This window comes from Excalfactoria chinensis, chromosome 1 (genome assembly GCF_039878825.1).
Source record: "Excalfactoria chinensis isolate bCotChi1 chromosome 1, bCotChi1.hap2, whole genome shotgun sequence".
Lineage (NCBI taxonomy): Eukaryota > Metazoa > Chordata > Aves > Galliformes > Phasianidae > Excalfactoria > Excalfactoria chinensis.
Window position 1 is genome coordinate 25,823,677 of NC_092825.1, and position 21,835 is coordinate 25,845,511.

Here is a 21,835-nt window from a genome sequence, read left to right on the forward strand (position 1 = left end):
TATTGTGGCTTCTGAGAACAAATACTACTTAATAATTGTTGATCCTTGTGTCTTTTCTATGACTAACAAGCAAAAGATTGAGGAAAGAATCTCCATTTATTCTTTAAGTTGTCCTGAGGTGATTGGTTAATGTTACATAATCAGACTGCATTTTTTTTAGTGAATTTTGGAAATGTTTTGTTGTTGTTGTTGTTGTTGTTGTTGCTTGTTTGTTTGTTTGTTTGTTTCTTTAAGAGGGAAATTGGCATTTTTTATCTATTTTGTAGCTACCATTTGAGGTTACAGTTTCACAACATAGTAGCTAGAGCAGAAACTTAAATCTACACATATATAATCTTGTCTGTGTTAACTCATGGAATATTGGAATTGATATTTATAAATGTTTTACCAAGAAGTAAGTGGTTAATCTTTCCATGAATAGAGCATTGCTATTTTCAGTCTAGTAGCTGACAGGAAGGGATAAAGCAACTGAGTCCAAACACTGAATTAATGTCTTATGATCTTCTTGACCCTCTTCTTTGGGACATTTTCCTAGTATTCCTTGAAGTAGAACTTTTAAATGATAGCTGTGAGGACACACTTGCATAAATAAAGAATATTACTCAATTTCATATTGATTACTGGAAATGTGTCTTTCTGGTTGTTTGGTTATCAAAGTTTTGTTTTTTCCTAATAAAAAAAAATCTCAATCTTTCAGACATGGAGAGAGGAAGTTGTTAAGTTATAAAACTTCCTCAAAGTCACATGAGAGGATGATTGCAATGTTATTTAATGAAATGCATATGTATTTTTCTTTTTGAGAGATAAATCATTTACATCTGAGCAGTAAGCAATGGGATCATGAATTTCTTCTTAAAATGTAAGGTATATTTTCATTTGATATCAAGATAGATTACAGAGTGGTTCAAATGCTTGTGAGATACACTTAGTTACTCAGCAGTTTAGTACAAGAATTCTGTACGGTAATTCAGTTTATCTAGAAACAAAAGCTTGTAATGAGATATTTAATTAAAGTAGATATAATCAGGACTTATTTGGGGGATGGACGTTGGGGAAGGATTTTCATGCTTGTGTTCATGTTTTATAAAACTGTGCTGAGCTGTTTTTGCCTGAAGGAGATACTTGTTTCTGCACTAAATGTAAGTTCAACATGTAGCTGGATTCAAAAGGTAGGAATGCAAGACATACCCACATGTTCTTGTTAATGAGTACAGTATCAGCGTTCCTCTGTGCGTGACAGTGATTCATCATGTTGCTGGTTTTCTTTTTCTCATTGAAGCATATAAAACCTATTAATACCCTATTTTTTTATTTTTTTTTTGTAGTTTATTAGTAGCTTGTTTCTTTCTGTATTTAAAAACTTTGAAAATAACCTTTGCATAATTGTATTATCATAAAACGTAATTAGAAAAAAAAAAACATTTTTAAAACAAATGCATGTTATTAAATAGAAGTAGGGAAAATGAAATGATTTTTCCATGTTATGAATGTTTACATGCCAATAATACTTTGAAATTATGTAAAAAAAAAACCTATAAATACATGAAAAAAGTGAATTTCTATGTATAAAAGGTAGCTCTGCTTCTGTCTACAAACATACAGTCAGTGGTTCCAGAGAAATCTTAACTTCAACCAAGTCGAAAAAAATAAAATGCATATTAAAGTTTTAAATATTTAAAATCTGTGAATTAATTAAAAGTAACGTGTGCTACTCCCAATTTTACTTTTTTTATAGAAGCTACCCATGCATTTGGTTAATATTTCATTCTGTAGTTACAAAATTCAGTGATTACTTTTTTTCTTCATTCTTCCTGTTTGTATTTATAATCATCAATTGAAATAATGTAAAACTTTGTTATCAGTTTCTATCTCTGGAGTCACCATATCTTCAGCCATCTTAATGGTCAGATGTCTTTTCTCTAGTAGACTTGGTAGTCATCATTCTGCAAGAGTTGCTTTTGGCTTGTGATCAAAATTCTGATCAACAGGATTTTGAGCACATTTGCTGCTTATGGGCTCAGTCTTGCTCTCATGAGAATTTTAACTTTGATACGAGTAGTCAGGTATTCATTGTTCTCATTTCATTTCATTTGTTTCATTTCTACTAATAATGTTTCTGTCAGTCATTTATTGCTTGTTAGATTGTGAAAGCTGGGGTGGTTTATAAACTAGTCAGTTGTTGTTATTGCTAAGAGAAGTGTGTATGTCTACAAAGCAATCCTTAATATCGTCTAAGCTGTTCAAAATAGATGAGTTCAGTTTATCACAGCCTTAAGTTTAGACATTACTAATAACTGAATTTCCCTTTTGATTGAAGCCAAAATATTGGATTTATATGTTCTGAGTCTAAAAATGCATTTAATTTTCAGTCTTCTGGGAAAATACCAAAGTAGCTTAGAACTTGCTTTCATCAGTAGCTAATAATTTTTCCCTGTCCTTCTTATGTCCCCTTTCTGCCCTTCAAAGAATCACAGAACTGTAGGGGTTGGAAGGGACCTCCAGCAATCATCATTTCCAATCCCTCTGCAAAGTAGGCTTCCTACAGCAGTCTGCACAGATAGGTGTCCAGGCAGGTCTTGAATATTTCCAGAGCAGGAGAATCCACAACCCCCCTAGGCAGCCTGTTCCAGTGCTCTGTCACCCTCACTGTGAAAAAGTTCCTTCACATATTGATGCAGGACTTTGTATGCTCCCGTTTGTGGCCATTTCCCCTTGTCCTGTCCCCACAGACCACTAAAAAGAGGTTGGCCATGTCCCTTTGACTCCTACAATTAAGGTACTTATAAACATTAATAAGATCCCCTGCCAATCTTCTTTTCTCAAGGCTGAACAGACCCAGGTTACTCAGCCTTCCCTCATAGGGGAGGTACTTCAGGCCCATTATCATTTTTGTCTCCCTCTGCTGGACTATCTCCAAGAGATCCCTTCTCTCTTCCTCCTCCCACATTAAGCAATATATAAAATATAGTTATCATTACTAAGCAGTATGAGTAAGTACTTTGTGGAAGTGTTTATTATGCGGGTCATTGCAGTTGTACAGCCTAAAACCATCAAAAATAACCTATGTGCTCCAACTGGCATTTCAACATATGGAATATGGAAGGAAATATTTTATCAGATATTATCTGAGTTTGTTCATTGTCAGACAAGAGCACCCCAAATACTTCTCTAGAAACAAACAAGCCAAAAACGGTTTTGATTTTAATCAAAAATGTATTTTCCTCATAAAAAAATTTCACATACTCACTGTGTCTACTCTACAGAATTGTCCATTTCATTACACCATGTATCAATCCTAGTATAGCTTTCACTGCAAAACTCGTGGCTATTGTGTGTAATACAGCACAGGAGGAGGTATTGCTCAGTTCCACTACTCGTAAGTAATAGTAAAAAAAACAAACAAACGAAACAACCAAATAAAACCATAAAACGTTCTTGGCTACTTGCACTGTATTCCAGACTTAAAAGTCTCAGGAAAGTTCTAGAAAATGAAGTTAATTGTATTTGGTTGGTAGAACACCCTTAGAAGCCTTAGTTAAAATTCTTCTCTTATGCTGAGGCAGTACATATTCCTATTTGTCAGCAGCAAAGTCCAGGCATCTAATTTCTAAAAGATACAATTGTTCTCGTTTCCTTTTTATTTAGCACATATACAGTCCTGTGCTTTTTATTTCAGAAATTAAGTGATGTTTATGACATATTAGTTGGTACGCCTATTAGAGTTGATTTAACTTCCATTGCTGTGCTTTTTTCTTTGCCCATGTCCCAAAGACTGATTAGAGGAGGATAAAGCTCATTGAGTGAAAAGGATTGTTTCTTCAGGTAATTCTTTAGATAGCTGTGTCGAACATCATAGTTCAGGTCTCGTGAGATGCAGCTGTAGAGATACACCATAGAGACGATTCCCAGAAGAGTACCAAGGCAGGCAAGAAATCCTATTACGCTGTTGTTTTCATAGCCTTTCACTGCCATATCTAGTCCTTTAGTAGTTACGTTGACACATTGTTTCTTATTCTGTGGGTAAATAGTGGGAATATCTATACAGATTTTGTATTCAGTTGATGGATTTAGATGTGTGAGGTTATATACCTTTATATCAGATGGTACTCGAGCACTCTGTGCAGCCTGAGAGTTTTCAGCTTTCAGAAAAGCAGTCCATCTAACACTGGACTTGAGAATTTTAGAACTTGTTTTCCATGAAACCAAGACAGAATTAGATCTTACATCTTTGATTTTGATATTTAAAGGTCCATTGCTGTCCTGAGGGAGAGAGCCATCCACTTTAATCATGATTGACTTTAGATCTGCCCCAACTAAATTCGTTGCTATGCATGTGTATAAGCCACTTTCTTTCTGTGTTACGTCACTTATGTCTAACGTTCCTTCAGAATGGATGTAGTATTTATCAGAAATAGTATTAGGCAAAAGTTTATGTCCTGATGGCGTTATCCAGTAGATTTCAGGTTCTGGCTCTGCTGTTGCTCTGCAGTGTAAGGAAATATGGCTGCCAGTTTTTAAATCCAAAGTAGATGGAAAACTTTCGGGAGCTATCAGAGGGAGACAGATTTCCATCATTTCCCGGAAGTGTATCTGTCTCACATTCTGGCCCTGGAATTCAGGAGGGTCTACACAAAACAGAGACTCTGGTTCCATGAAGCGGATGTTTGTTTTGTTCATGTTAATCCAGCGGATGACACAATCACATCTAATGGGATTGCTGTGTATACTGACTTCCTTCAGGTTAGGCAATGATTCTACTGTACTGCGGTACAGGGCACTCAGTGCATTGCTGTTGAGCATGAGAGATTCCAGCTTGGGAAGTCTGTAGAAAGCATTTGGATGAATGTATGATAATCTTGGATTGTTGGTAGCTTCTATTTTTCTTAAATCTGGTAAATTATCAACAGCAAGGCTATCTATGGAAATCAGTTCAGGCATATTATTAATTCCTAACTCCTTCAGGTGTAGCATATTGCTAAAATCTCCCCTTCGTATTCTGTTAATAGGATTTTTATTTAGATCCAGAAATTTGAGATTTGTAACCTTCTGAAGAGCAATATGGGGCACTTTAACAAATCTATTATCATAGAAGGAAATGCTTTCTAAATTTTCAAGGCCAGCCAAAGCATTATCTGGTATTTCAGTGAGATTTATGCTGGCTAAAACTAGGCTGCGCAGATTGATAAGAGGCTTAAAATTCATATCTTCGATTCTGATTATTGGATTTTCTCCAATCAGGAGAATCTCCAGATTAGGAATAGCTTCGAACCACTTACTGTTGATCATTTGCAGACCATTTGAATTGAGATGAAGTCTGAGAAGATTACTGAGGCCTATGAAAGCTCCCGGTGCAATCATAGAAAGCATGTTATGATTAATGTAAAGCTCTTGTAAGTTGTGGAGTCCAGAGAGACATTCTTCAGGGAGTTCAGTAAGTTTGTTTTCTTCCAGGTACACAGAAAGCAACTGTGGTATTTTTGTAAGATTAATACTGGCCACCGAGGATAAATTGTTCTGAGATAAGTCTAGACCAGTTAAATTCACTGGGAAGTCTACTGGGTGTTCAATTTTTCCAATATTGTTAGTCTGTAGAAGTAAAACTTGTGTGTCAGCAGGCAGTCTGGCTGGAAAATTAAAAAGGCCTAGATCATTACAGTCCACTGTCGGAACCTCCATATATACAGACCGGGGAGTGAACCAAGGTCTGATCTCACATATACACAACTCTGGGCAGTCTGCTTTTTTTTCTACAGCCTGTACCACTGCAGTGATAACTAGGCCAAGGAGAAAATTAATTTTGAGTTGCATGTCCTTCATTTTAGCTGAAATGTTCAGAAAAGTGAGAGACCCTTTAGTATTGCACGGTCACGATTTTGGAATTCAGTATGACCTGGTCAATTGATAAAACATAGACTTGCATTTGTCAAATGCAGATTTCGAAGGACTTTCTTCCTGAGGATAAGTGATAAATTTACAACCAACTTGTCCAGTAGCAAGAGACATTTTGTGGAAATGAAGGTCACTCTGTCCTTGATGACATAAAATTGATAAGCTTTGTGAAGATGAAGCATGTATAGATGGTCATAGGAGATTAAGCAATTCATTTATTTAGTAGCATTAACTTCAAATCCCATGATTGATTAGTGTTTGCAGGAATGACAGGATGACCTAAAATATAAGAAGAGGAAATAATTAGTATAAGAAACTATAAAGTTATAAATTAATTTAGCTATCTCTTGCTCTCTAATGTTAATTATTGCAAGTAAGAAAAGAAAATGACTGCGGTGCCTGGAGTATTGTAGTGGTATCCGAATAGCATAAATGAAGTTAATATAGTAATATATCTTTAGACTTGTAGCTTGTCATATATCCAGTGGAGCATTGCTCTGAAAAAAGATGAAGATCCACAAAGTATAAACCAAAAATATCAGTGAGATTTTTCTACATATTTCTTGTTCCTTTAAAATATTTTCTTTTTTTCTTACAGTTATCTCTAGAAGCAGGCTGAGTTCTGTTGGCTTTGAAAATGTAAACAGTGAACAAAATCCTACAGAGCAGAAAAACTTTTGAATGTGGAACTTAAAAATATAAAGAACATAACTTAGATGTAATCAAAGGAAAATGAAATGGTTGGATTAATACTCAGTTCTAATGGTGACATACTTAACGAGCCTCTGAAATATTTATACAGAAATACACAAAATTAATAATCCACTAGTTTTATTATTTTCTGATTCTTTTTGTAGCTGCTGCTTAGGAATAAAACTTCCCCTCCCCACCTCTTTCTGTAAGTAATAACTAGAAAGAAGACTGTACCTCATAATAAATAGGTTGTCATCTTGACATACCTAGTTTGAATACTGCCATGAATATTTTGGCTTCAATAATTCAAATTGCAATGGGTTAAAAAAAACAACACAAGAAAAGTGTCTTTAAAGAGGCAAGAAAAAAAAGAATAGTTGACACTAGCAATTGCTTCTTCAATTCATAGCCCTGCAGGAATCTGAAATTTTCAATGTTGTTACAGGTCTATTTCATATCTCAAATGATAATAAAGACAGGAGTTTGTCCCGAAGTGTCAAAGTGTCTATTCTTCAGATTTTTGTTATCTACTTATTTTTTTCTGTGGAAAAAAATGTCCTATTGTGAGTGTATTTGCATTCCAAGTGATATAATTCAAAGGTTTCCATGTTTTATATTTGAAGCAGTACTCATTAGATGCTGCATTTACTTCAGAAAATAGTCTATACACTAACTTTGAACGTACGTCAAAGACTAGAGAAGACTAACACATTATTATACACATCTGTGCCCTTTTCCCCTTTGCCTCTTGCATTAAAATTCACAGTGACATTGTTTACAAACTGTAAGATGAGAATCAATGCTTCATTGACGTTGATAAATAACTTCTGAGGTGTTGTTGGTATCGATAGAGAGAATTACAAAAGTCAAGTGTCAAGGGTTTGGATTTCAGATTTCCTTTGCTGGCCCAGGAGGACTGGACATATTGATCAAATAGACAGACCATATCAGCTCAGAGGAAAGGTGTTGGACTATACTGAGTGGCATGAGAATTGGGCCAATTTGAAGAACATTTGGCAGGTGTTTATGGCTTGTATGTTGTATATGTTTAAGGAAATTTAATATTTTACTTTAACATGCAAATATATTAAAAAAGTGAACAGACAATGTGTGAGGTAAACATACAGAAAACATTCTGCTGTTTTGAGGATTAATAATATGTTTTTATGGAAATGGCCCAGTTATACTGAAATGCGAAGACATGCTGACAGAAATAGTAAAAATATAATCTGTTCCTTTGTTCTGGGAAATGAGATGATTGTGGTCTTGCAGAAAAATAAAGATATACATTGGGCAGCTAATGTCTAGCCTATAACTTGCTCTTAATTTATCCACCATAAGGTAAGTAATGTACCTATTACCTACCTAATGTATCTAGAGTACTGTCCCATTTACTGAAGATCTCTAGGTAGAAATCATTCTAGGCCAAATGCACAGATGTGATTTATTATAGAGAAGATAAGGAGGAGGAGAGGGAGTGCTTTCTGAGTCCTGTTCTTCCTGTCCTTTGTTAGGCACATGTCCCATTGACTTCTGGAAATTTATTTGAATAGTATTTTACGAATACATTTAAAAGTGTGGTGAATACAAACTGTAAGCTTCTGATGATTGAAACAATTGAAACATCACTGGAAACCTTACCTGACTAATAAAGTCGCTGAGGTTCAACAAATTGCTCTGTGGATAACTAAGCTCAGTATTTAGATTCCATTATCATGCTCACTAGTAGGAAAGTGTTCTGAGAAACAGCAGTGACATAATTGACCTGCTTTTCTGCTACACCATGGACATTTGTTGTTGGTCTCTGTGAATGGTTGGATGTGGACTGAGATGGAGTTTTAATGCGTGAAGTCATAGGTACTTAAGATCTACCAGTAAAAGCATAAAAACTACTGCCTTTTTATGTACACAGTGCCAACATCAGTTAATATTATAGTTTCTCTGAGATTCTCATGCCAAAACAAGTACATTAGTGGACATGTTCACATTGCATATTAGATGGCGCTTTCTGCAAATGACGTCAAAAATATGTGAGAAATCCACGTTGAAATTCTTTTCCCTTATGATTTAATCTGATGTCTTTTCTCTTTCTGGTGAATGCTTCAGCTAATAAAACACCAACTCAAGCTCATGTGGTGTTGTAGCATAAATCTTTCTTATTTTAGCAGTTGATGTTCTTCTGCCTTGTATAAAATATTCACTGGGGTTGAGCACCTTGAAGAACAGGTTGTAGAATAATTTTCTCTCTGTCCTAGCCTACAGAGACACTTCTGAAAGACTTTTGTTTTAAATAGTGTTATATCCAAATATTATTTTACATGAAAATGACTTGCTATTGACAATCACTCATGGCATGGAATAAAAGAGTGTTTGCAGAGTCGTATGGACACCCATGATGACTTCAGACACTGTACAAAAAAAGAGAAATAGTCAAACACACAGTGCACAGCAAAACTTATGTACAGACATTTGAGTAGTAAAGCATTGTTTTGGTCTTTGTGTTTCTAGTAGCACTGTTGTGTGAAGTTTCAATATTGGATGTTGTTAAAGAAGTTAAAAAAATACGGATTGCTGATGTTACGTTTTCTGGTCCCTTTTGAAGAAATTAAAGCTTAGTATGATGTTAAAGAGTATGGGACTGTGATTCAACTATGTTCCTTTGAATAGTATTTAAGATATTTCAGATTTAAATACATAAAGGTTTACTTGCAAAACTTATTTTTGCCTTCAAAACAACAAAACACTATAAGTAAAAATACTGTTTTGTTACAGCACTTTTGCAGCTTTTGATGCCCATTCAATATTTTCAATGCAATGCAATGGATTCATAAAACTTACGTGAATTATAATGCACAACAGAAAAGCCTGTGGAGATGAGGCTCAGCAGCAAACTGTCACCAGTAAGATGGGGATAAGAGTTTTCACACAAGCAGCAGAAGGAGCTGCACATTATAATTATGGTGTCTTTGATGTACAAATCTTTGCTTAACTGCACTGAAAAGTTATCATGTGCACTCTGATTATACATGTTTTCTCTCATTAGGATAAAATGCTATGATTTGTTTACTAATGTCTGCAATTAAAAAGTCTCAACGGTGTCTCCATCTAAAATGCTATTATGACGTATCAGTGATAAAGATTATTCAGTATTACTGTTTTCCTGTAGTAGAACTTATATCATAAGGTGTTTAAATCTTTGTGGAGGGATTCCTTACATTCTACTAGAAGACCACCTGAATTACATTCAGTGCATGGTTATGGTCATATCAAACGTGGTGCGCCTCTTAGGTTTAATGTATTAGGTGTGTTTTGTTCACTGCTATTGACAGCTGGAGCCTTGATTTACAAGAGTGTAACACCATTATTTGAACTGGAAAAGACATTCAGTGAATGAATAAACTGAGCAACGTTTCTCATCACTGGAGCAACAGACAGCTAAAAACCAAGTCAGAGTGGGCAGAAAGGAAAAGAAACACGTCAGATTTTGGCAATCTTTCTTTTCCACTTCAGCAGTTAGAGAGACAGTGATAAAAACTAAAAATGCAGCAGCTACACTGCAATGTGCCCTGCTGGCAATAAGGCAAACAGTTCACTTCACGAGGACCAATTTAGAGGTGGCAAGCATTTTGAAAACACAGCTGTTCATACAAAGCTACCTTTCAAAAACATCAACTGAAAGAGCCACTTCTCGGTTCTTGTCATTATAGCCACTTTCAGCAGTTCTGTGGACAGAAATCCTGGTGACAGAAATGTCACTGACTCAGAATTGGGTATGAGACATTTTGTTCCCCACTTGACTGTGGCTACAACATTTATTATTTATTTGCTTATTTTAAGAAGCAGTCCTGAAGTTATGCAGACCTTCGTTTGAAATGTTAGTATTTTTCTGGCCCTTTTTATTGGGAGCTTCTTTCTTTGGTGGATACTCAAAATGAAAAGATGCTTTCTTGACTAAAAAGAAGATGCCTTTATTGAAGTATACATGGAAAGTTTGTGACTGAGGAAGTAGTACACATTTAGGGTAAAGTGCAAAGAGATAATACAGTAGGCTTTTATAAGAGAACCTGTTGATGTGGTTGTTGGAAATTATATAGGCTGTGTAAAAACAGAAGGACTTTCTGCTGCCGTAGGTTGATGCTCTTTCACTCCACTCTCTGTAGCAAAGAGTTTCATGCAGAACCTCTTTACAAAGTAATGAATATAAGTGAATCTGCTCTTACTATTTTATGTTGTTATAAACAGCTAACACACAGGTCCGCTTTAAAACATGGATGAGAATTTTTGGAGATGGATATGTTTCTGAGGTGTCCTACTTGGACAGCTGTCAGCTTCAGGTGATGGTTGTGTTTTGAGAGTCTTAGGTTGAAAACCTCAAAGGTGACTCTCTAAAATTTCTGGATGTATTTGGAAAAAGTAACGAGGGATTGTTGTTGGGATGTTGATTGATCTCGAACATTTGCTTTAATTTTCTGTAGTGGTTGATTTTTGGAACATCAGGTTTGTCCTGTATAGCAGTGAGTGCAAGTTGTACAGGAGAGAGCAGTACTATTTGTATTTAACCCTGGAAGTAATTTGCAGTGCCTGAATAATTATTTTGGTGTGTGTGTTTGTGTTTATTTTGTGAACTTGTTACACTTCCTTTTCATTATATATTTTTTTTCTCCTTTTCTTTTGAATAAATTTCTCTGACAGAAAGCAGAAAGCTTAAGATGTTGAATGTAAGCGTAAAACAGGACAAATTCTCACTTAAACCATTATGAGGCAAGAAAGGCAAGATTTTATACATCATTAATTTCTTTGTATCCATAGACATTATGTTCTTTGAGGTTATTTTAACATAAAAGTAGAAATAAATTCAGGAAAACATTATGATCAGCTAGATCCAAAGGAGATTTGCCCTTTCACTAAAGTCTAGCCTCCTCGTGCACTTGTTTATTTCACATTAAAGTATTTTAACAGATATCAGAGGACTTTTCACCATATACTATTCATTAAGAACTTAGTATAGTTGTATTTCTTGTTTCAATATAAAAAAAAATATTTTGTGTAAACAGTGTAACAAAACATAAAGCTTTGAAAATAGGTATGTTGAAAACAACACTAGTGTTCCAAAGGAATATTAATATATGGTATGTGATATTTTGAAATAACTTTGCAAAGGACTTGAATGGATACTTGGTAAAGCCTTTTGCAAATTTGAGAATGGGAAAAATACAGTACTGATTTCCTAACCTATTTTAAAGTGGATTAGCATGATTGACACCTAATGGCAGATGGCTGCTGGACCACCCGCATGAGAAGCAAGGCATTTATCAATCACAATCACAGTGCTTAGCAGAAATAGAATATAACTTTGTTACTGTTACACATTTGGAAGCCTTTGTGGCAGCAGCATGTGTATTGGAGCCTTACTGGTGGATGAGCACCACTCAGTCTTGCGTGCCAACTCACTGCTGAACAGAATTGAGACCTTTATTCCATGGAGCTTTCAGATAAAATACGAGAAAAATGGCAGTGGATGACTGAGACAGGGCAAGCAGAGACATGTCACCATGACAATCTCAGAATATCCCAGGATTTGTTCTCTTTCTTTAAGCAGCATAGTAACTTACTATCATGATCCTGAATTAGTTTTCCAGGCTTTTCTATTAGATTTTCAGTCTGTAGTTGTTTCATGTGCTTCTGACTCGTTTAATTGGACACTCCTTAGCAATGGGGTGAATCTCACCGCTTCACCAGTGTCATGGTGAAAGAGGATTAAAAGTCTGTGCAATTCTGTTTTGTAAAGGAAATGATAATTTAATTAATTTCATGTAACCCCCTCCCCGCTTTTTTTTAATATGCTACATCAAACATGAAATACCCACAAACCTACAAATTTGTGCATTCCTTCTAGATTAGGAGAGACATTAGAAAATTGTATTTAGATGACTCAGTGAAATTCAGTTGAAGGTATACATTTATTTACCATCTGTGTTCTAATCTATTGGTTATATTCTAATTTCTACTTTTGATTTTCAAAACATATGAAATTAAATTCAATGTATGACACATAGACTACAGCTAATGATTTTATATACTTAGATTAATTGTAAAATAAACTTCAAACTAATCTTGTTTTGCATTTGTCTTGTTCAGAAATCAGATATCGAATGCGCAGCTCTGACATTTTTATCTAAAAAATTAACTCTTTGCTAAAATTACATATTTTCTTAATTTCTTCTAGAATAATAACTGCATATCCATTTTCTAGTTGTCAGATAAAACAGTAATGAGATAGTACATGAAAAATAACCTTTCAGAGTATTTTGATCCTTTTCCTAACCTCTTTCCTAACCTTGAAAATGCTTCTCTGAGGAACTGGGTTATATGTTGTTGCCATTGCCAAGCAATTGTGTCCAAAAAACATTGCTATAAGTTGAGGCAGCAATGCATTAGTTTAATTTAGATTCATCCATACACGTTCAACTTCTTTTTGACAGTTGTCATGTTAGTAGTGGCAAGCACATATTGGCAGTTACCTAGGCACATAGTTGGCAAAGGAACAATCACGTTCTGCATGTGGGTGAATGTACCCTGTTACCAGATGCTCCAAGCAGATGGCCAGAACTAAAGATGAGTGAGACCAGTTTTGGCTTGATTTTCTACAAAGCTACCAAACCAGCGCTGGGAGTCTGTAATACATTTGACTAGTAAAGAATCTGAGCCAACATCAAGCAGTGTGTTTGGCAAAGCCTGCATTTTGTATTTTTATTTTGTGGCTCTTGTAATGTAAAAGTTAAATAAGCCTAAAACATAGAAACAGGTGTGCTTTCATGGTGGTATTACAGTCAGAGAAAGATAGAGGCTGTAGTTACCATGTAATATATTCCTTGTGAATTTATTATGTGTTGTGTTTGGGTTGGTATGGGTATGTTTGTTTTTAATTTATCATGGGAAAAAAGGGTTACTGTAATAAAATTAGCATAGTAGTAAACAAGATAATTTTAGGAACTGCAATTTCTGTTGTATAATTTTGCAATAACAAACATTTAGGCTTAGACCTAAAATAATTTAAACCGTCATTATGAAATGGCAGATTCTTAATGTTCAAGGTTTCCACATTTTAGTTCTTGGTATATTTATGATTTTGGGGGTATATAGTCATTTTGAGGTAAATGCTCTTATATCTAAAAATGTAGCAAACCAACCAACCAAAAACCCACGGTGGACAATGGAAATGATTTTGAACTACAGTAACCTAAATTTTTTTCAAGTGGCTAATGAATACAGGTGTATCAGGAAAATTCTGGTACAACCCCAGACAATGTTTGATGTATACTTATAAAATAATGCATAGTTTAAGATCCATGAAAGGGAAAAAAATATTGCTTGCTATAATGGAAATCCCTTGGTACACATATATAGATATATATTAGATGTGCCAGAAAGGAATTAGATGATCCAAGTAATCTTTTTCATGAATTTTCCTGCCAATTTAGGCAAAATTACTTTATAATTGTGCATATACGAGGTCACTTTTACTTTTATCCTGACCCACCTAGGGAATCAGGCTGTCACAATGTATTGTTCAACAGAAATGGATATATTAAAAAAAAATAGTAATAATTCTTGAGGCATTTTTAAGAAATGTACTGATGAGAAAACAATCTCAGGATGCAGAAACAGCCAAGGTATAAAACAGAAAGTTCTTATAAAGATTAGGAATGAAATGTTTGTTTTCTGCTGTACTTTACATCCATTGGAGTGATTTATGCATACTCATAAGTTGCCTCAGAGAGGTACTGTCATTTCTGATATCAGATAGTATTTTGATTTCTGTTTAGTTTTAATTAAAGTTTTTGCTTAGGTGAGTATCTTACTGATATTTTATGTAAAGGTTTTTACATGATTTGCAAATCTAATTTCATTTTCAGATCTGAAATTATTGCTTTTTTGCTTTTATGACCCATTCATCAGATTTAATCCACAGTATAAGATTAACATAGTTCATTTCTTATCTACCTAGAAGTGAATACATTAGAATGCAGAAATTGTTTACTTTTTATGGTTTGTTTTTTTTAAAATAATAAACTAAAAAGGATAGATACAAGTCAAAAATGCTGCAACACTCACAACTAAGTACAGTTTGCCTTCTTGTCGCACCACAGCTCAATAATCACATACTTCCAGAAATGCTATTTGAATCTTCTTTCAGATGTTTTTCTTTTCCTTTCACATTGTCAAGATTACGTCTGAATTTATAAACTTATTTAAGCTGTTGCACCTTTCTGGCATGTATAAATTGAGAGCCACCATCCCCATGTCCTTTTTTCCCAGTGTACAATCCTTTTAATTACTCCTAGTATCTTTAAGGTATGTTTTGTATTTTCTTTAAAATGAGAAATTCACACAATCCCTGAATGTTAGCTGGTTTGGCTCACTAGCATGTCACTGAATGGGTTTAATTTATCCTATGAAACACAGATGATATTGTCTCATCTTAATTGTGTATTTCCTTTTAAGACCTTCTGCACTTGGATGCCAAATGTTCCGGCAGTGTTAAAATTAATGTTCTGATCTCCCAGAGAACTTTCAGCAGTATTTACTGTTCAGGTATCACAATCAACCAGACAGTGATTGCTGTACTCATGGCTTGTTCTAGTTTTTCCTAGACAGGCATAATTTCTGTCATATTTTGTCATGATTCCTAGTTATGATACAAAGACTTAGATGTATCTGTTTCCCGTGCATATAAAAGACACCTGGGAACATTAACTCACATATTGCCATGAGAATGTTCAAGATGTGTAGATGTATTTGTGCAATGGAATACATCTTGCTATGAGACAGTAGCTCTTGAAACCAAAGAAGCGATACAGTAGAATTAAGACACTGAACACTGATATTACCTGTAAAGCTCATACTAAAGGTGACTCTGGAATGACAGAATGAGCAGTTTTGTTCATTGCTAGTAGTGGAGAGGGATAGATGCACCATTTCAGACTTTCTGTTTGTCCTTCCAAAGATGGGTTAGGCAGAATTTGGTAAAAGTGGTCAGGTTAAGTCAGTGGAACCTACTGTTTTTTCATTATGATGCTTTTGTTTGGTTTTTGAGTCTGGATTCAGCCTTTCTTTTTTTCAAACAATGGCCTGGTTCTCTTTCCCAACCTGAAAGCAACTGAATGTGTATAGGAGAGATATTTCAATAATTTGAAATTTCAGTAGCGTGAAATGGCATGTTATCTCAGGGTCTAGCCGTAATTTCTGCTATGGAAATCATCAGAGGTATATCAGAAGGAAAGCGAAAGACATGATATGCTTGTTTACTTAAAAGATGAGCATTTGCACTAGAATGCCTGTGAAACAGCAAATACAAACATAGCATATTCCAAAAGACATTAGTTTAATTTATCAGCTGCGGATGAGAATGCTTGTAGATTGCTGTACACAGTTCTTGTCACTCAGCTGCAGTAAAATAAATATGTTATAATGCAGAATATGAGGAAAATGCTAAGAATGGTTTGAAGAAGGAAGCAAGAATAAAATGTGTTTCTGCAAAATCTGTGAAAAGAGATTCCTTTCTGCACCTGTATGAAGTCAGAAGCTATCAGCGTGAGAGGAGAAGTTAACATCCACTGTAGTAACTACAACAACCAACTGTTTAGATAACAGGACTAAAATTAATGTAGAATTTGAAAATTATCATTCTCTATCAGAGTAGGATTGTGGAACACTGTTTAATTGGGACATCACTTGTGTTTTAGTAGCAAGTTTGCTCTTAAAATTTGTATTGCTTGTAATAGCAAGTGACCTTTCAAGCATGTGCTTCTAAAAAGCCCTTTATGACTTATGTGCATGGAAACATCATCTGTGAACAGTGAGCAAGTCCAACAAATATTAGAAAACATAATCTTCACATCCACAGTATTTTCTAACCACTATTTTAAATGAATATTGCTTCATCTGTAAAGCAGTTTCTGATGTGCTGAAAACAGAGGAGAAATAGCTGTTAGTTACTTATAAAAATGTTATGTAAAGTGCAGGTAGATCAAGAGTAGTAATACATATTGAAGAACCTGGAGTTGTTTCCATGGATGTACATGATATCCACTGCAATGTGCCTTATAAAGATACAGTGGTTTTAAGTTCAAAGGAAGGAGATCAAGGTTAGATGTCAGTAGAAAATTTTTTACTCAGAAGGTGATGAGGCTTTGGAACAGGTTGTCCAGAGAAGCTGTGGATGCCCCATGCTTGGAGGCATTCGTGGCCAGGTCGGATGGGCTCCAGGGCAGCCTAATCCAGGGGGTGACAGCCCTGCCCATGTCTGTGGGTGGGAAGTAGATAATTTTAAGGTCTCTTCCCACCCAAGCCATTCTATGATTCCAGTGTTTCATTACAAAGATATTATTCCAGTTCTCAAAAATATTCTCAGAAATTGCTGCTTTTCTTCATTAAATTAATAAATGGTTCTCTACAGTGAGGCAGTTAAGGGCTTATATGGAAAAACATAACAGACAAACATAATGGAAGAACACTTTGTATCATATGTGAATGCTTATAAAGTGTTTGAAGAAAATAAGGGTGTTTCTGGATACATCCTTTAAGTTCTGGAATACATCCCACTAGGAAGAAACATATCACAAAAGAGAGTAGAAATAGGAGGGTGGCACAGTGCCATTTTGTGAGGGATTTGGGTAATCCTGTTGCATCCTGAAAAATTGCCCTTGGGGTTTTAGAATTTTCCGTAAGAAGTAAAAGAAGAGCAGAGATGTTGGTGACAAAGTGATTATCCATAATGAATGTCTGCTTTTTTTGTAGTAGTGTATAATAAGAAGTAATGGCAGATATTTGCAGATATACCTGTTTGAGGTATCAGATACAGTAGTAAAGCTGATACAAAAAATGTGTATAAGGGATTAATTTGGTTAACCACAGTTTAAACTGGTAAACAAGAATAATTTGGCTTTGGTGTGTGGCTTTTTCTGCCAGTTCTTATAAATATGAACTGAATATGCAGTTCAAGTTCTCTTGTCGGATAATTATCCTTCCTTTAGGCAACAGTTGTCACCCTGTTTAGTATTATAATGATGGAAGTTATAAACCACCTGTCTTTCTCCTTGCAAATGACTCTGTGTCCTCTGTTAATGAGCATGAAAATGTCACCTTAAATTGCTTTAACGTTCTCAATACTAAGAAAACAAAGCACAGAAATAATTTGAAGTTCAAAATCTATGCCAGTTGTTAAGTTTGTGTTAGTATGCCTTTTTCCTGGTTTCACCTGGGACAGAACTGATTTTTTACTGTTTGATATGATGCTATGTTTTGATTTTAGGAGAAAAACATTGTTGTTAACACACCGATGTTTTAGCTGTTGCTGAGTGGTGCTGCACAGAGCCAAGGACATTTCAGGTTTTCACCTTCTAGTACTGCCCTGCCAGTGAGGGGGGCTGAGCGGGCACATGTAGCCAGGAGGGGAGAGAATCAGGAGAGCTGATATTAACTGGCCAAAAGGATATTCCATGCCATATGGTGTCATGCAAAAAAAACCCGTTCAAAACAGTAGGGGTTTGACCGGATGGGCAGCTGTTGCTTGGGGGCTAGCTGGGCATCAACCAATGGGTGGTAAGCAATTGCGTTGCACACCACTTATTTTGTAAATAGGTATTATATTATTATCATTATTATTATCATTGCTATCATTTCCCTTTTCTATCTCAGTAAATAGATGTTTTATCTCAACCCATGAATTCTACTTTTATTTATTTATTTTTCCCACTTCTATCCCCCATCTCACCGTGAGATTTGAGTCAATGACTGTGTGGTATTTAGCTGCCTGCTGGGTTAAACCACAGCAGCTTTGCACTGTCTTTACTACAGTATCCCATTTTATGTGAATAATTTTGGAAGTAAGTCCAGCTCTGACTTCTATAATTTAGAACACAGATTGCAGAGCAGTGTGAGCATTCTAACCTGAGTTTCAGAACGTGACTTGGGCTCAGTTTCCACTACTGATTATGGAGAATGATCAACTGGTTAAAGGTCCAGATTGTTCTGGAATTAAATGATTTGCTAAAGAAATGCATCTGAATGGCTGAACGCTTGAAAAGTCCTGAAAGGATTTCTGGGGAAGTGACAAAATATTCTTTTAGTCTCCTGTCATGCGTGAGACAGCAGAGATAATGTGAGCTAAAGAAGGAATCCAGGGGACATGAAGTAGCATTTGAAAATTATAGAAGTAATAATTAGAGAGTTATAGCAGATATGAAGTAAAATAGGTTTGTTTGGCACTCCTTCAGAAGCAGGCTTTTAGGGCTGATCAAGACTTGCATTACAAGCAGTGAGGGAAATACCCTGAAGGCCATAAAAATGTTTGGCTTGAAAATTAGTTTTTAGCATCATTATGTATCCCATGATGCTGCTAAACATTAGAATTAATCAGTAATTGATAAGTTACAAATAAACTTGCTTTATAGTTGCTCATTTTCTACAAATAATTAGTCTTCAAGGGTCACTATTTAAAACATTTTTATGTCCACTTTGGCTAATAAATATCTGTCTTGGAACAAAATACTGAAGAATTATTGAGATGAGTTCTCATTACAGTCGGGATGTCTAAATTCCTTTTAATATCCTTGTGGTTTATAGAGCCATCTGGATATAGAAAACTGACTTTCACTAGCCTAAACTTTTAATGGAAGATGGAGAATCTACTGCAGGTGAGGACGTGTAATATTTAGTAACAAAAATCTAGTATTGCCTTGGAAAAGAACTGGAAGACTGCAGTTTCTTATTGATGAGATAAAGCAAAGCTTGGTATATGAGAATTGGAATGTAGGGACCTGTGCCAGACCAGAAAAGGTTTTGTGGCATGTTCAGCTGGCTGTTTTTAGTGTCTTGGTCTGTTACTAAACCTTTTTTCTTTTTTTTTGTCAAGGGAATCTGTACTTTGAAATGGCTTTTTTTTTTTTTTTTTTTTTTTTTTTTTTTTAATGAATCTCCAGCAGGATTGATTATGCATGCCTTTCCTTAGCATTACTATAATAAATAAGACTGTATGAGTTATATTTTGGATGTAGGCAATTCTCACTGTTTGCAGATCAAAGTATTAACAATGAACTAAAATCAGCTAATTCATAATCATGCTTGTTTTATGATGAATAATAACATTATAATTCTATGTACTTGCCAAACTGGTAACCCAGGAAATACTGAGTTGGAGGAGTCCTGATAGAGTTTCATCTGTTTTTCTTTCTGTTCTTCCCTTCTTTGAACTCTTTTACTGATCATAAGAGTCCTGTAACCAACTAACTCTCTTTCATGAGTGGGAAAGTTTATTTTGATTTACTTTGCATTTCTCTATGGGTAAATTAGTAGGTTATATACAAATGCGATCCTCAAAATAAAATGGAAAGAAATCTGTACATTCTAATGAAAAATACCACTCTGCTTAATTTACTTGATTTTGAAATACCATATTTTTCAAGCTAGTTTTAAGGTTTGACATGATTAGCCTTCATTAGTTTGGTAATTAGTTTAAGCAGATTGTTTTGGAACAGGCTCACTCCTATTTCACTGTGAAGTCAATCATGTTTTTATTATGAAAGTTCCCCCTTGAAGAATTTTTCACCACAGATTTAATTGCTTTCTATTTTAAAAATAATGATAGCTAAGAAGCGTGAAACTGAGAATTTCTTTTCACTGAGAATAATCCTTAATCACAGTGGCCACACCTACTAGTTTGGTATTTTTCTGTATGCACGTGTTAGGCTTCCATTCTACATGTTACAGAATGGATGTTGCAGGGTTAGATGGATTTTACTGATAGCTAAGAGAGAAATGCTGGTAATTATCAGGCAACATTGTTCCATGGTAACAATTATTATAACACAGGCTCTATTGTGTTCAATTTGTTACGTTCAATATTATTGTCATCAGATTTTCTGTCTGATGTGGCAGTGCTCATGAGGGCACAAACAATTTCTGCAATGCCACAACAACTTCTTCACAAAACAGAATCAGCACGGTTAAAGATAATGTTGCAGAGATCAGGAAATGTGAAAGGAGGAGCCAGGCAGAGTATTCTGCAGTTACCATGTGTTAGAATCCAAGTAACAGAAGTCTCCTTTTATTCTGAAATTGGAAAATATTCAGAGTACTTATTGATCAGAAATGGGTGTAATGTAGCTTCAACTTATAACATCCAGCCATGCACATCTTGATCTGGGGGATCCATAGTGATAGTGATAGTCTTCCTACCAGGCAGCTTCAGAGGTGAAAAGAAAATAGTTGGTAAGAATAGCTGATTGGTTCATCATGACTATAACTTCTTTTTGTCGTTGTTATTTCATTTTTGTTTTGTTTTACTTTGGTCAACGTAGTTGCTTTGCTTTTCAAAGTAGCTTTGAAATCATAAAGAATTCATTAACTTCCCTCTCGATGACTGAAGTTCTGAGCTCAAAAGCGCCAATTTAAACTGGTTGCATTGTAACAAACTAACATTTTGTTCTGTCATGAAAACTACAGTTGCAAACAGTCATAACTAAGCTTTTCCTAGCTAGAGACCGACAGGAGAATATAAAACGAGGTGAAAAGAGAATGAATGTTGCAGGGTTTTTGGCTTTTTTTCCCCAGTTTTGTCTTTTTCTTGCTTACCATCTCTGAAACTTAACTGAGTAGGAAGTAAAACTGAATCGATTTTAACTTAATTCTACTTCTGCTCTGCTCGATGAATAGCAGCACTTCTGAGAAAAAAGAAATTTCTTTGATGTGTCCTTTGAGGGCTCTTTTTTTTTGGCTCAGGCTAAGGCTATCTATAAAATGACTGTTTGGAGACCTGTGTGGCAATCTTTTTTTATGCCCAAAAGAGACGAATGAAAACAGCAATTACAATGCCATCCGTATGGTACCAGGGCTAAGCTTTCATCACTCATAATTTGAAAAATCTCAATTTTTAGTCTAAGCTCCACGTTTCTTTCTGTTATCAGTGTTTCCTACTTCCTTCAGCGCGCTGTCATGTATATAAGGTTTAGCTTACCAGTTCTGAATTGTGGAATTTAATTGTAAATGACTGCCAGATTTGACCACTCCATTTGTAAGTTGTTTGAAAACAGATTAGGACTTCTAAACAAGGTCTTTATAATACTTTTGTTGTTGCTGTTGCATGTAAGGAATCTGAATGAATGCAGCAGTTCAGATTTGTTTGATATTCTGAGTTTATGGTTTAATGTGTGTAACAGGTTCTGTTGGAGCTACTGTGTAAATGAATGACTCA

The 21,835-nt window shown here is 35.2% G+C and overlaps 2 protein-coding genes across 6 annotated transcripts in view; one reads left to right on the plus strand and one right to left on the minus strand.

The window, feature by feature from the left end:
- Window positions 1-21,835, plus strand: part of IMMP2L (inner mitochondrial membrane peptidase subunit 2) — a 431,112-nt gene that overhangs the window by 176,716 nt on the left and 232,561 nt on the right. The gene's annotated exons all lie outside the window — the stretch shown is intronic.
- The window catches only part of LRRN3 (leucine rich repeat neuronal 3), a 38,199-nt gene continuing 17,685 nt past the window's right edge, over window positions 1,322-21,835 (minus strand). Inside the window, exon 2 of the mRNA XM_072346432.1 lies at window positions 1,322-6,168. Coding sequence (XP_072202533.1) covers window positions 3,691-5,817 — 2,127 coding nt within the window. The 5' untranslated portion in view covers window positions 5,818-6,168 and the 3' untranslated portion in view covers window positions 1,322-3,690. The remainder of the gene's footprint in view (window positions 6,169-21,835) is intronic.